Source organism: Staurois parvus, unplaced genomic scaffold (genome assembly GCF_062004578.1).
Source record: "Staurois parvus isolate SC_StPar_1 unplaced genomic scaffold, SC_StPar_1.0 ptg000012l, whole genome shotgun sequence".
NCBI classification, from domain to species: Eukaryota; Metazoa; Chordata; class Amphibia; order Anura; family Ranidae; genus Staurois; species Staurois parvus.
The window spans coordinates 29,359-45,396 of NW_028317808.1; the positions used below are offsets into that span (position 1 = coordinate 29,359).

Consider the following 16,038-nt stretch of genomic DNA (forward strand, 5'->3'; position numbering starts at 1 on the left):
TTTATCATTTTATATACATATTTTATTACTGTGTTTTGTCATAATTGGATTCCCTATGTCCCGTAGATAGACATCGTTCCGCTGTCTTGTCACACATTTTCCCTGTGTCTCCCCGCACCTGGCTCTATCCATCATCCTCCATCGCTCTATTTAGGGCTTTCCCTCTCCCCTCCTGTTCCTATGCTCAACCCTATGCCTGATGAAAGAGCGCTCTGGCCCACACTGGTTCCCTCGCATGCTCAGAAACACGTCACATCCCGATGACATCAGACGCCCAACACCACTACCTCTGGACATATTGGAGACCCAGCCAGGCTTTACCATCTATGCCTTACCTAGTGCAGCGCCTCCTTCTTATCGGCCAGCTTCCTCTTCTCCAGAAGCTGTCCTTACATCTGGCGACAGACATACTGCACCTTATCCCTATGAGCCTGTTTATTATATGAAGATGTAAGTTGCTATACTTACCTTTTAATTAATAAACTGTTGTACAGTCTACACTTAGAGGATCTGCGTCTTTTGCTTTTATTCCTCTACTCTAGAGTTTTGCTTCACTCCATTGCAGCCTGCCCTAGTGCTTACTGGATTGCCCCTGCCTCATCTGGAATGTTATCCATTTATTCACTACTATATGGACTGCATCACTTCGTGCCTGTCATTCCTTCTGTAAAAAAGGGTGGACACCCCTGTTTTAAAGTAATGACCAAATTACTACAGCCTTTGGGTAAATTGACTCTAAGTAAACTATAACTATTGCTAAGACAGGCACAACACTGAAGAACACTGAAATAGAGGTTAAATGAGAAAGAAAAAAAAAATTGCAAACCCCCCCTTCCCCAATAAAGACTTTCTCTAAACATAATGGTCCAGTGGATCATGGTGACCGGCTGAAACACCCAGTGAACACCTATGACTCATTATTTGGCTCTAGGCCTGCAAAGTACATTTGAAATACAATAATCTACAAAAAATTATTTGCGCTTAGTGAAACAAAAACCATAGAGTGCTGCTCCCAAACAAGTTGAATAATAACCTTCTAGTAATCTAAACATACACTTGGAGCGCATCTCTACATTTTTAGCAATACAATATACACCTGTGAACCCTCTTAATACAAAAAAGGCTCCATTCCCTGGATGATGCGGATTGGTAGTGAAACATGTTGGGCAGGCCTACCCGGTGATGTCATATACATGATGACACTCGTGGCCTTGGTGTCTGTTTCTTATGTGTTCCTATACTTCTTATGTTTGTGAGTAAATGTCTGCTTATTTAAAAAAAAAAAATTGTTTTAGGATATAACACCATTGCGATCCTTTGATCTCCTCCTCCGGAGGGAATACCCGTTGATTGCACAAGATGATTCCTTGTGGCGTTTGTCATTGCTGAGGAGACGGAGCAAGTATACCATCAGTGAGATGAGTTTGGAGTACGAGCACACAAGCGTGTTTTGATCTCTGGAAAGTGAGATCAATATTTTTGGTAAGAGGCTCATCATTTATTTGGTGGAGGAATCACGTTTGCTCACTGCCTTTCAAGATTTGATTGAATCTAGGAGAAAATATGTTGGATTGAGCACTTTTTTCACTTTTTAAATGTCTGGTTTTTGCTTTTCATATGGCAGATTGCACTTATTTATTATAAAGTTGTGGTTTGTTAGCCTTTTTTTTTTTTTATTAAGAGAGTTCACAAGTGTATATTGTATTCCTATAAACATATAGATGTTCACCAAGTGTATGTTTACATTTGAAATACAGAAGTGACTTTTTTTTGCCAAAGATCTGTAATTCTGTACAATTACTCTTGTAATTAACACAACTCTGTCACATTGCACAGACCTGATTTTTTTCCTGCTTCAGCAATGCAACGTTACTTATCATCTAAAGAACGTGTAGTGTTCCTGGTGGAAACTGAACCAGGTACTGGCAAAATATCACTTTTCAAACCACTAAGCCACTTAACTATCCATATTATTATTTTGTTTTTGGAAGGGGGAGGGAATATTACATTCTATATCAAAACAGATAAAATTTCAAAATTGACTATACTGAACACTACACTTATGTACTACTGTAAAATCCAAGAATGATAGGAGCAATCATGAAACCTAAGGATCAGTGTAATCATGCAAACAGACTAATGAAGACCCTGTCCTGTTAAGAGTCTGTAGAATAATTATAAACATGCATATTATAACCGTAAACAAATACAGAATACTTCATTACCACCTCTACATAGGTTACATTTGCTACAATTCCATTGTGTTATGTGAAAAGAATGCTTTTAGGGCCTCATTCACACCGTATGTGCAGAAAAACAGATGGAAACTGGCACGCAGATTTCACTTGTGGAGATATCAGTTTGCATGCACGCTTCAGTGAGTTTTGAACACGTTACAGATTCCTGCACAGAATAAAATCTGCACGTGATACTAGTGTTGTGGTGTGAACAGGGCTCATAGAGAACAATTAATTCCGTTGTGCCCTTGCAGAACGCATGTAAAAAAAACTGATGTCTCCGCACCATGGTATGATATGAATGAGCCCTGAGGCATCGCTCACACCATACATGCAACAAAACTGATGAAAACTGACGCACAGATTTCATTTGCAAAGACATCAATTTACATGCTCGCTCTAAAGAGTTTTATACATGATGCAAATTCCTGCGCAGAAAAAAATCTGGATGTGAAACTAGTGGTATAGTGTGAACGGGGCACAAATAGAAAAATGCAATTTGTTGTGTCCTTGCAGAATGAGTGATCCATGGTGTGAACGAGCCCTAAATCTTTTGACTAAATTTAGTTACCTGCTAGTCTGCATTTTGTGGCTTGGAACGGAAGAGAATAGAATGGTGTGCTCAACCTGCTGACTTTAATGCTGTCAACCACTTCGCTAAAGCCATAGTCCACATAAAGAACCTATGGAACAAAACATGCAAGAAACTAAATTAGGAATGACAAATAATAAGACATAAAAAAAAAACTGCATAATTCTGAACAAACAGATTCATTGAGCCACCAAAGTTACAAACCAATAGCACTCATTACAGAATACATAAGGCATTTTCTTTCCTTAGGTTAACCACAATGCTGGGCACTTTTACCCTCTTCCTGCCCTGGCCAATTTTCAGCTTTCAGCACTGTCGCACTTTGAATGACAATTGAGCGGTCATGCGGCACTGTACCCAAATCAAATGTTATAATTTCTTTGAGACAGATGGGGCTTTCTTTTGGGGGTATTTCATTGCCACGGTTTTTTTTTGGCAAACAAAAAAGCCGGCAAGTTTTGAAAAAAAAAAAACCAAAAACATATTTTTCTTAGTTTCTGTTATAAAAATTTTCTAAGTAATTTTTCTCCTGCACAGAGGTTTGCTGATCAGGCTGCACTAATAGGTGGCATTGAGGAGGCACTGATGAGGAGGCACTGATGGGCAGCATTGATGGGCACTGATAATCAGGGCACTGATGATCAGTGCCCTGATTATCTGTGTACATGCCCCTGCTACACTTCCCGATTACCAGCTCTCCTCACGCTGTGACAGCACTGAGGCAAGGAAAAGACGATAACCAGCAATAACCAGCAAGTGTATTTACACTGTGATCAGCTGTGACTGGATACAGCTGATCACAAAGTAAAGGGCTGCTGTGATTGGCACCGAAAGACAGAGAGATCACAGAGCGCGCCAGGTGCATGGCACAGCGGGCGTGCTTTTATGAGGATGTCCATTGATGCCTTCGCAGAACTAGACGACTACACTGTAGCTGTCTTTTGGCTATAGAGCGGTCAGGAAGCGGTTAATCAAAGAGCCTTCCATTAACCAATTAAGCTCCAGAAGGTTTTTACCCCCTTCATGACCAGGGCATATTTTGCTATTTGGCACTTCGATACTGTAACTGGCAATTGCACGGTCATGCAACACTGTACGCAAATACAATTTATATAATTTTTTTTCCACACATAGAGCTTTCTTTTGGTGATATTTGCTCACCACCACAAATGACAAATATATACATACAGAGACACAAATAGAGAAACGTTATTTCTTTTTTATACTAGTAATGGCAGTGATCAGTGACTTATAGTGGGACTGTGATATTGTAGCAGGCAATCTTGACACTGTGTGGGAACAGACACTTGACATCTCCAGTGATACAGTGCTAATACCATACACTGTATTAATGACACTGGCTGAGAAGAGGTGAACATCTAAGGGCAATCAAAGGGTTAACGGAGTGCCTAACAAATGTAATGTGTGGTGCTTTTATCAAGAAATGGGGTTGTTTTTCCTCTCTGCTTCGCAGGGAGAAAAAAAAGCCACATCTCTGCTCCATGTACAGAGCCCCGTGCTGTTAGTAAACAGTAAACTCTGTACTAGTAAACTCTGTACTATCATTTGCTGAGCTGATCAGCAGGTCCTGATCATAAATCATTGGCTGGGACCTGCTGATCGACTTGTGCTGTACAGATTGACAGCACAGATGGGGTAGATGGCACACCCCCTCCTTGGAGATGCAGGATCACGTACATGTGATCCAAAGCACAGCGGTTGCCCTGCCTCAGCAAAAGTACATGGGGTGATTCACAACTGGTTAAAGCCCAATGCCAGGCCAGGGGAAGTAAAAATCCTACCTTGCAGTGGGACTACATCTGTACTGCAAGGGTTGGTTTATTTTTTTTTTTTTTCTTAGCAATTTTACTTACACGATCCTCTGCTACCCTAGCAACCTCTTCTCACCTACATTTCAAAATACAGAATTTCCCTCTGCACCCTCACATCCAATGCAGGACTATAGGTTCTACCCTGTACGCAATGATGTTGAAAGACCTGCAACCCCGAGACGTAGCGAGGGGGGGGTGGGAGGTTAGGAAAAGAGGCTGTAGGGACCGGTCTAGCAATGTGGAGAAAAAAAAAGTGCTTTTTCCTGAACCATACCAGGCCACATGCCCTCAACATGGGGGGAGGGGGTGTGCTTTTGGAGGGGTTACAGTGATATCACCACCTCCTTTTGACATCATTGACCTAGCATGCCCCAGCTGATGACGCCACAAAGGGCAGGGTCACACACGTGATGTCCCCGGCTGGCCCCGACCCTTACATATTTAAGGACTGTCAGGCCAGTGGAGCAGTCAGACGGCCAGGAGCCAGTGTCGGAGCTGAGCCTTTTTTTTTTCTTTGTTCGGGCATCGTGACTGACATTGGATCTACTTTGGGGGAAATTCTTTTAATAAAGGACTTCATTCACATGGAGGTGGGGCGGGATCTGGAGAATGGGAAAAAGTGTGGGGGGTTAAATATGGGGGTGGGAGGAGGGATGTATTGGGGAAGAGTCTTGGGGAAAATATGTATTAGAAAATGTACTTGTAGTGATATATATTATGTTGGTTTTTATAAGATGAAATTTATTATTATTAATAAGAAGTAAAAAAGAAACAGAAAAGTGATGGCAGAAAAAGACAGAGTGGTCCATCGAGTCTGCTTGGTTTTTTTGTCTTATTTTTGTGTGAGATTTTGGTGTTGGTGTGTTTTTTTGTCTGAGTATAGATCTATGCCTGTCCCAAACATGCTTGACGTTTTACTGTTGCCTGGCTCACTACTTCTACTGGAACTTTATTCCAAGCATCAACTACTCTTTCAGTAAGATAGTACTTACTGAGATTAGTTATGAACTTTCCTCCAGTTAGTTTAAGGTCATGTCCCCGTGTTCTTGATTTTGGTTAAGTGTTGAAAATACTGCCCTCCTGAACCTTATTCACCCCCTTGAGGTATTTGAAGGTTTCAATCATGTCTCCCCTTTCCCTTCTTTCCTCCAGACTGTACATGTTAACCTCCTGAAGTCTCTCTTGATACGTTTTATCCCCCAGACCTTTCACCACTTTTGTTACCTGTCTCTGGACTCGTTATATCAATATCTTTTTGTAAGTGAGGTCTCCAGAACTGGACAGTATTCTAAATGAGGTCTAATTACAGTAAAGATCTATATAGGGGAATCAGGACCTCCTTTCTCCTGCTGGTGATCCCTCTAGTGATGTATTCTAGAATTCTATTCGCTTTCCCCACTGCCTGGCCACACGGTTTGCTCATTTTGCAATCATCTGAAATAAGTACCCACAAGTCCTTGTCCTCTGAAGTGCTGTATTCCCAATGTTGTACTCTCTCAAGGGATTCTTTTTCCCCAGGTGCATTATTTTACATTTAGAATTGAACTGCAATTTTAAATTTTTTGACCAATCTTCCAGCAATGCCAAATCACGTTCCATGTTACAGACACCTCTAGGGATATCAACCCTATTACACACCTTTGTGTCATCAGCAAAAAGACATATCTTACCCAACAAACCTTTAGGTAGATCACTTACAGATAGAATAAATAGAACAGGACCTAGTACAGAGCCTTGTGGTACACAACTAGTGACTGGTCTCTGTTCCAAGTGAACCCCATTTGCAACCACACTCTGGTATCTATCCTTTATCCAGCTGCATATCCACTGAACCACTCAAGGGCTACGTCCTAGCTTGTACAACTTTTGTATTAGATCATTATGTGAAACTGTATCAAATGCCTTGCTGAAATCAAGATATGCTATGCCCACAGCACCACCCTGGTCCAAAACATTGGTAATATAGTAAAAAAAAAATCCAATCAGATTAGTCTGACATGATCTGCACTCAGTAAAGCCAAGGGTCCTTGATACAGAAGCCAGGAAATCTCCCTGATGAAGGGAGGCCACCGAGTGAATGGATTCCATCTTGAACTTCTGAGCTCGCACAAATGAGTTCAAGGCCTTGAGGTCCAGAATCTGATGCACCCCATCCTTCTTTGGAACTGTGAACAGACTGGCGTAAAAACCCCAGAACCGTTCTAAAACCAGAGTGATCACTGCGCCACCTCAAACAGCACCCGAAGATGCTGGAGTGAGAGGCAAAGATTGGAAGGAATGATTTTCTCTGGTGGAAAGGAATGAAACTCTGTCTTGTAACCATACGTCACCAGGTCTAGGACCCACTTGTCAGAAATGAGAAAGGTCCATGGTTCCAAGAAACAGCAAAGACTACCTCCCAGCCCAGACTTGGGTGGGGGCGTATGTTCAAGCTAAAGAGACTTATCCACAGCCTTGCAGGGCTTGTGGGGCCAGGAACTCTTGGCACTGCCTGCGGGGCCAAACGAAAAATCCAATACCAAGCTGAAAAGGAAAGTCTTGGCTTCCATAGTGGCTCCATCCCCTTCTTCAAATGAGGGAGGATGGTATTCTTGTCATCGGTTAGAATTTAGGAAGTACAAAGGGACACTTCAGATGCTCCCAGGCCTTGTAGACAAACTTGTAAAAATATGTGTCATAAGTAAAGACCTTAAATCTGCATAGCATTTGAGTACTGAAAGTTACAGGGACTCTAACGCCTTCCCTAAAAGAGAACTCAACCTTAAGTGATGTGTGTCAATGAATGAAAGAGAAATGGTGTTGACATTTAATATAACAGGCTGAGCTATGCTAATCTTATTTTATATTTCAATATTTTTATTGAAAAATTGGTATACACAGAAATAGAAAATTTGCCCACCTACATGGAGAGTTGGGGTGAACAAACATGTTCATAAAATATATAGGCACATAAGAAAACATTAGCCGATGATGTTGTAAACAGGAAACACCATCCCCACAGGGTAGCAAATGTTCCATCAGTCAGTAAACATAGGCAGTTTCATATAGATATTTACCAACAATAAGAGAAGCGAAAAAAGAAAAAAAAAGATTAAAAACAGAATAATCGAAAGGAAAGATCCAGGATAGGTCAGAAAAGAAGGGGGCTAATCTTATTTTAGGTTGGGAAAACTACACATCTAGAACTGCTGATATCAGAGCTGCCCTTTATTGGATGAATTTCACTAAACATGTACATTGTGTTTATCAATACAGTGCATCCAGAATGTATTCACAGCGCTTAACTTTTGCATATTTTGTTATGTTACAGCCTTAATCCAAAATGGATTAAATTCACTTTTTTCCTCAACATTCAACAAACAATACCCCATAATGACAACGTGAAAAGTTCATTTTGAAATCTTTGCAATGTATTAAAAAAAACCCAAAAAAACATGTACATAAGTATTCACAGTCTTAGCTCAATACTTTGTTGAAGCACCTTTAGTACCAATTACAGCCTCAAGTCATTTTGAGTATGATGCTACAAGCTTGGCACACCTATTTTTGATCAATTCTCCCATTCTTCTTTGCAGTACCTCTCAAGCTCCATCAGGTCGGATGGGGAGCATCGGTGCACAGCCATTTTCAGATCTCTCCAGAGATGTTCAAATCGGGTTCAAGTCTGGGCTCTGGCTGGGCCACTCCAGGACATTCACAGAGTTGGCCCATAGCCACTCCTTTGTTATGGGGGCTGTGTGCTTAGGGTCGTTGTCCTGCTGAAAGATGAGCCGTCACACCAGTCTAAGGTCCAGAGCACTCTGGAACAGGTTTTCATCAAGGATGTCTCTGTAAATTGCTGCATTCATCTTTTCTTCAATCCCGACTAGTCTCCCACTTCCTGCCGCTGAAAAACATCCCCAAAGCATGATGCTGCCACCACCATGCTTCACTGGCCAATGGTATTGGCCAGGTGGTGAGCGGTGTCTGGTTTCCTCCAGACAAGATGCTTGGCATTCAGGCCAAAGAGTTCAATCTTTGTTTCACTAGACCAGAGCGTTTTGTTTCTCATGGTCTGAAAGTACCTCAGGTGCCTTTTGGCAAACTCCAGACGGGCTGCCATTTGCCTTTTACTGAGGAGTGGCTTCCATCTGGCCACTCTACCATACAGGCCTGATTGGTGGAGTAATTCGGAGATGGTTGTTCTTCTGGAAGGTTCTCCTCTCTCCACAGAGAAACGCTGGAGCTTTTCAGAGTGACCATCGGGTGCTTGGTTACCTCCATGGCTAAGGCCTTTCTCCCTCAATTGCTCATTTTGGCCGGGAAGCTCTAGGAAGATTCCTGGTGGTTCCAAACTTCTTTCATTTAAGGATGATGGAGGTCACTGTGCTCATTGGGACCTTCAATGCTGCAGAAATGTTTCTGTACCCTTCCCCAGATCTGTGCCTTGATACAATCCTGTCTCGGAAGTCTACAGACAATTCCTTGGACTACACAGCTTGGTTTGTGCTCTGACATGCACTGTTAACTATGGGACTTTATATAGACAGGTTTATGCCTTTCCTAAGGATGTCCAATCAGCTGAATTTCCCACAGGTGGACTCCAATCAAGTTGTGGAAAGATCTCAAGGATGATCAGTGGGAACAGGATACACCAGAGCTCAATTTTGAATGTCATGGCAAAGGCTGTGAATACTTATGTACATGTGTTTTTTATTTTTAATAAATTGCAAAGATTTCAAAACGGACTTTGACATTTTCATTATGGGGTATTGTTTATAGAATATTGAGGAAATTTTTTTAATTTAATCCATTTTGGAATAAGGCTGTAACATAAAATATGGCAAAAGTTAAGCGCTGTGAATACTTTCTGGAAGCACTGTATCCTCACTTCTCGCATGCCAAATAATACCCAGACAGCCAAACAAACCCTTTCAAGAGTTTAAAGTGCTTACCTTGATTTTATTATCTTCAACTTTGCATATCTGTGCACGTAGCCATGCATCCTCGTCTGCTTTTACAGCCACAAGCTGCCCCAACTTTAGTAAATATGATGGCACAGGATTTGAATTTTTACTGTAAAATTCCTTCATTTCATCTTCCATGCGTTCTTGTGCAGCAGAATAGTCTTCACCCACATACCTAAGGAGTACATATGAGTGCATATGTGCTTACTAATGTCATGCACACTATTTTCAAAGAAAAATTGATATCTTAACAAAAACACACACTGATTTATCAAATAATTACAGAGTAGACCAGCGTGTGCGCTGTATAGCAAAGTAAAGCATCGGCCCCACTATTAAGACGCCTGGTCTACGAAAACCTGACCACAAAAACTAGTATCAGGCTGAAGATACCACTCAGAGTAATGAGGATTACTTACAGGTTGACACCAACACCCTGACTTACAGGCTCAATATCCTGCGTAATATGCCCCCAGAGGTTAGGGTAAAATGGCTCACAAATTCACATTTATTCTTAAAGAACCCCTTTTTTGACTATTTAATTCTGTGTAGCAGTGTGGCCCTCATTTCATGAGCAGCTACCTCATAGTGTACGAAAATGCGTGACTAATGCTAAGCATACTGTAAAGAGTCTCAATAGGATCCTTCTGGGTTGCACTTGTGAAAAGAGCATTGGAGAGCATGTGCACACTTCAGGACTGTTTTTCGTATATATAAACACTACAAAAGCAGGTGTATAGAGAGAAGTTATGACATTTTTTTCTAATGTTCATTTGCAACATGTTTGTTAAAAGGCAGCCACTATATCTCTCTCATTACAGAGTAACCTAATAAGCCATCTATATGAACCCTTATTAAGAAGTTATGTTGCCTAATTCCATAGGACAAATACACCATTTTCAATATTCAAAGAAAAAACGAGGCACATATTATAAAGGGTATAACTGATTTTCACTTGTTGGTATATAATTAAATTATATAGCACCATAAAAACTGGATTTTTTAGTTACCCGTAAAAACCAATTATTGGAGACAAGGGGCACAGAGCAGCTCCACTTACCCTTTTACTGTGATTACTATAAACCTTATGGCGATGACAAGGTGCTGTTGGCTGTGCGATGAAAGCGGTCAGTTGTGAGTGCTGGCTCCCCCCACACTTTTCCCAAGCTCTGCACACCCATCGGCGGACGTGGCCAGCCAGACAGGAGGGAGATCAGCGAATGTCTGTTCGCAGATTCTCCCTACCTCCCATGACCCGCAAGCGATGTGTAAAACTGTACTTCTGGGTTCTGGTGTCACTTTGCTTATACACGAAGTTGTTTGCACTACACGTTATATAATAGTGTGCACGTCAGAGTGAGAATAAGAATTCTAGGCCCATTATTCAGAGTTAACTCTAAACTGATGACCTGTAAGGGCTTTTAAAGTATCACATACGGAAAATATAGAATACAAAAGTTTGTTGCCATTTCATGGACACATGCAATTTTAAGGCTCAACATGCTAGGTATCCATTTACTCGACACAACCTCATCTTTTAGAATTCACAAAAAATTGGGTAATATATTGTGTTTATGTGCCCTAAAATAAACTTTAGTGCATTTCTTTACTGAAATTTTGTTTAATAAATGGCTATACTAATATCATGTGATACAAAAATTTGGAACTACCACTTTTTTCATCTCTAGGGTGTCTGCATTCAGAAAATATGCACATTTCTGGGGGGGTTTTATGTAATTTTGGGGCCAAAAACGTTTTTTAAAAACAGCAAAAACAGCACTGGCAACGAATCCTTATTCACAGGGTTATGCGCCACCTAAAGGTGACTGGACAGTGGAAATAGGACAGTAAGACATCCCATGCCGCAAGTACTTCCAGTTTTGTAGCAAGTCATACATTGCAAAGGGAGGGGACTTTGTGTCCTGTGATGTACACCAAGAAATGGATTTGACATGCAAGTCAAGAACCCAGTTTTCTTTATTGTAAATCGCAGGACACGGAGCAGCTCTATTAACCTTTACCCACAGGGATGCCCTAAAGCAATGCCCATAAAGGGAGGGAGACAGAGAAACTACCAACAGGCCACAAGGGACCTACACAGCAGCTTGCAAAACACTGGACCATAAGCAGCATCCTCAGAAGCACTCACATCCACCTTGTAAAAGTGTGAACTGAAGACTGGGTTGTGGTCTTGCAGACCTTAGACTGAAGCCTGATGACGGATAGCCCAGGAAGCTCCCACACTCCTGGAAGAATGAGCCACCACCACAAAGGGCAAAGCCTTTCCTTTCAAAGCATAGGCTTGAGAGATTAGCTCATTAATTCACTGTTAAAAAGTAGACTTGATAGCAGCATGACCCTTCTTTGGTCTTCTCAGTATGACAAACAGTCTGATTGTGGAAGTCAATTTCAGATACATTTCAGACAGCCAAAACCACATCCGCAGTGTGTAAGACATTTTCCCCAGTCACTGAGGGATGGGGTGAGGAAAGGGAAAAAAAAAGGGGGGGGGGGGGTGAAACAGCTCTCTGCAAGAGCAGGCCACTAGTTCACACACCCTTCATGCCAAAGTAGTGGCAACCAGGAACACAACCTACAAACAAAAGGAATAAGGGAAGGTCTCAAACTGACTCAAAAGGTGGTTTCTATTAAACAGACAGAACCAAACTGAAAACCAATCGAGTCAAAAGCAGCCTGACCATAGGAACGATATGCACAACACCCTGAACAAAGGCACGCACTAAGGAATGAATAGCAATTGGACTTTGAAATAGGACTGCCATAGCCGAACTCTGGCCCTTGATTGTACTCAAGGCCAGTAACTGGAGAAAAGCCAAGATATGGCCCACAACATACTGGTAAGGATGAAACCTCCTAGCCTCACACCAGGCCACACCGGATGTCCAGGCCCCATGATAAATCTTACCTGGCTCAAAAGTGTGGGGATGACCGCCTCACCCCCCCCCCCCCCATCTTTTAAGATTTTGCCTTCAATAGCCATGCCATTAAAGTCATTGACCATAAAAGGATGGAAGATTCGACCTTGAAAACAGCGGTCTGGGTGGGTCAGAAGCATCCAGAGATTGTTTATCGACATGTTCATGATGTCGGAAAACCACATTCTCTTGGGCCAAACTGGTGCATTCAAAATCACCAGTGTTCCCTCCACCTGAATTCTGTGAATCAGACTTAAAAAAAGCTGTAATGAAGGAAAGGTACACATCAGAGTGGACTGATTCCAATGCATCAACAAATAATCTACTGCAAATGCTTGAGGATCCCTAGTCATAGAAGAACATGTCCAGTTTTGCATTGAACCTGGATGTCAACAGATGCACATCTGGCATGCCCCACTGCTAACAGAGCCCTGACCACCTCCAACAGGAGGGCCCTTTTCCCTAGTGCCGGCAGCTGATGAGGTCCACCTGCCTCATGGAGCTCTGCTCAGGACAACATGAAGTTCACATTCTTCTGGGCTGCTCAGTTCCTGGTGCACCATTGATTTCTATATGACACAGTCATGGCACTTTTCAACTGAACCCTTACCAGGAGACCCTGAAGCTAGTGTGACCAAAAGAGAACCAGGCAGATCGCCCACAGTTTCAGAAAAATAATAGGCAGAGACCAAGTACCCTGCACCGAAAAGTGATTCAGAACCCTCCCCAAACTAGTTAAACTAGCGTCCATCAGCACTTTCAAAGAAAGAGAGAAAAGACTTCCCTGCCTCCAACCATCCACCAGTTCAAATACATTGGGCGGTCCAATGACTGTGTGCCCTTGCCCCATGCAATCAGAACATTCCACCGCAGAGGTCTAGAATGAAACTGAGCAAAGGTAATCGCCTCTAATGAGGCAAATATCTTTTCCAAAACCTTCATGCCGAGACAAACTGAGGAACGCCTCAGTGCCCCAAGAGAAGCCACTTGAATTCTTAATGCAAGAGAGAGGGAGAATCACCTTTGCCTGGAGATGGTGTCCAGGCGCAAGCCCAGATATTTTAACAGGATGACACCAATGCCAATTTCTGGAGAATGAGGAACCAACCAAACCTATCTACAGTGCATACCGTGAGAGGCACGCTGTGCTCCAGACGATAAATAGATTGTTTCCTGAGAAGCAGTTAGTTCAGGTACCCCCAATACTGGCCTTCAGACAACCCAACCTCAGAAATAAACTAATCAGTAGGAAACTTCCTTCAAGATGTCACAAATAATGGAAGCACACCCTGCTAAAAGAAATGCTGCAAACTGTGCAACCAAATCAATCCATCAAAAAGCGTCAGACACTCAAAAGGTATCTTCTATATCACCGGATCATACAGCTGCACCTCTAGTAATGTTGTGTACTTTATCCAGTGCAGAAAATGCAGCAAAGGATCTTATGTTGGCGAAACAGGACAGAAGTTGCAAACAAGGATGAATTTGCACAGACATACTATCAAGGAACATAAAGAAGATGACCTCTGCACACCTGTAGGACACCATTTCGCACAACCAGGCCACACAATGAGAGACCTCAATATTTTAGTTCTTAAAGGAAATTTCAAATCCAGTCAGGAAAGAAAAACTTTTGAACTAAGAATGATAATTCTATTTGACACAAGAGATAACGGCCTTAATTTGGACATGGGATTCCTCACTCATTATCCAACAGTTTTATGACTATTAGCTGAAGCTTGACTACCTCTGTGTGAGTGTAGTATTCTCCCCTCCCTTTTGCTGTATCTTATCTCTAGCCTCTTTTTTTTTTTTTTCTTCATCTCTTCTAACATTCTGCTGAAACTTTGTGATTTGTATAGTACTGCTTGGAATTTGAAGAAGGGGACATACCCCGAAAGCTTGTCCTCAAAATTGTATGTTAGTGCAAATAAAAAAGTATCACGAACAGTACTCAATTGTTTCTGTCGCAAATGCACTAATACGGCTATAATCACCTCAAACAAAATGGAATATTCAGGTACCCCAGAATAAAAACCCCTTGGGTCCTTAGGAGGCCCAAAACTGGAGCCCAGATCTTTGTGAACATGGATGCTAGGAAATCCCCTGGATGAAAAAGCCAATACCCATACGTACTAGTTCCACGTGAAACTTTCTACCTGGAGAAACTTGTTAAGAGCCAAACTAGAACAAACGTAATAGAAGAGACTTTCAAAGTGCCACATCCAAAATTATAAAGGAGGAAAAAGGAGGAGAAAAATCCAGAAGAAACGACAAATCTCTGTCTTCCAATATACAAGGACTTTATTGACACATCACAAGACACTATTACATAAAATCAAAGTAAGTTTATTACAATATTATTAAAATATAACACATTAACCGCTTCCTGTCCACCATGTACAGCAGACGGACGGTAGCTGCAGGCAAATCAACATGCCCATACATCGCTTTGCTCTTCCTGGTTTAGAGCGCGAACGCACCCCCCCAACCCACCTGTGCCTGTATTTGTAAATACAGGCACAGGATCTAGCTGGTTCTTCTCCCTGGAACCATTTTGTTCCAGAGAGAAAAGACAGACATCAAACGTGAGTAAAAGCTGCACACTGCACCCACACACGTTAGATAGAGATATTTTAACCCCTTGATTGCCACATTTAACCCTTTGATTGCCCCTGCTAGTGCCATTAGTACAGTGTCAGTATGCAGTATTTTTCACTGATCACTGTATTAGTGCCACTAGCGATGTCAGATAGCATCAGGGTCAGTTAGCGTCCCTCCCAGCTAGGGTCAGCTAGCATTAGATTGCCTGCACACTATAGCACTCACGCTATAGGTCGCTGATCACCATCATTGCTAGTATAGTGTTTGTACGGATCAATATATTGATCACGAACAAAACTATACCAGTGCCCCCTTAGTATTAGTGTCCCAAAAACGCATTGTTAGCAGGATCATCCCCATTCGCTGCCAGCACTAGTGTTTAGCTCCAACGTTCCCCCCAACCCCTAACAAGAAGTGCAGTGTTAGTATAATTTCTGATCACTGTCACCTGTAATACATTGCACACAAAACTGCAGTGTTCACAGAATCAGACCTGATCTCTTTTAGAACTTGCCGGTAAATTTTTTTGTAGCGGTTCAAGCAGTCCCTGACAACCAGGTGCTCTTTTTCCCCATGAGTCGCACTAGGTACCTGTAAATTTAGAGTTCAAAATGTCCAACGAACGGTACACTAGTGAAGAGACCTACAGGATTCTGAGCATGTCATGTGAGAGCGAAGGGGAAGACTCCCTGACACAATCAATCTCAGAATACGAACCTGTAGACAGCAGCGGCACCTGACAAGTAGCTCAGACAATGGAGAAGAGATCCCTGTTACGAACAGGCGTACCTGACCACATGAAGCTGAAGTGCTAGGATCACATGACTTGTTTCATATGCAGCAGAGTGCCAGTACTAGTGCCGCACTACCTTTTGGTGAACTGGCAAGCAC

At 42.1% G+C, this 16,038-nt stretch overlaps 1 protein-coding gene across 1 annotated transcript in view; it reads right to left on the reverse strand.

Moving 5' to 3' along the window:
* LOC149473652 (tudor domain-containing protein 7-like) overlaps window positions 1-16,038 on the reverse strand; it is a gene marked incomplete at its 3' end in the record, with an annotated part of 118,813 nt that overhangs the window by 24,353 nt on the left and 78,422 nt on the right. Inside the window, exons 8-9 of the mRNA XM_089674769.1 lie at window positions 9,596-9,782; window positions 2,809-2,920 (exon numbers count right to left, since the gene is read on the reverse strand). Of these exons, the coding sequence (XP_089530895.1) occupies window positions 2,809-2,920; window positions 9,596-9,782 (299 nt within the window). The remainder of the gene's footprint in view (window positions 1-2,808; window positions 2,921-9,595; window positions 9,783-16,038) is intronic.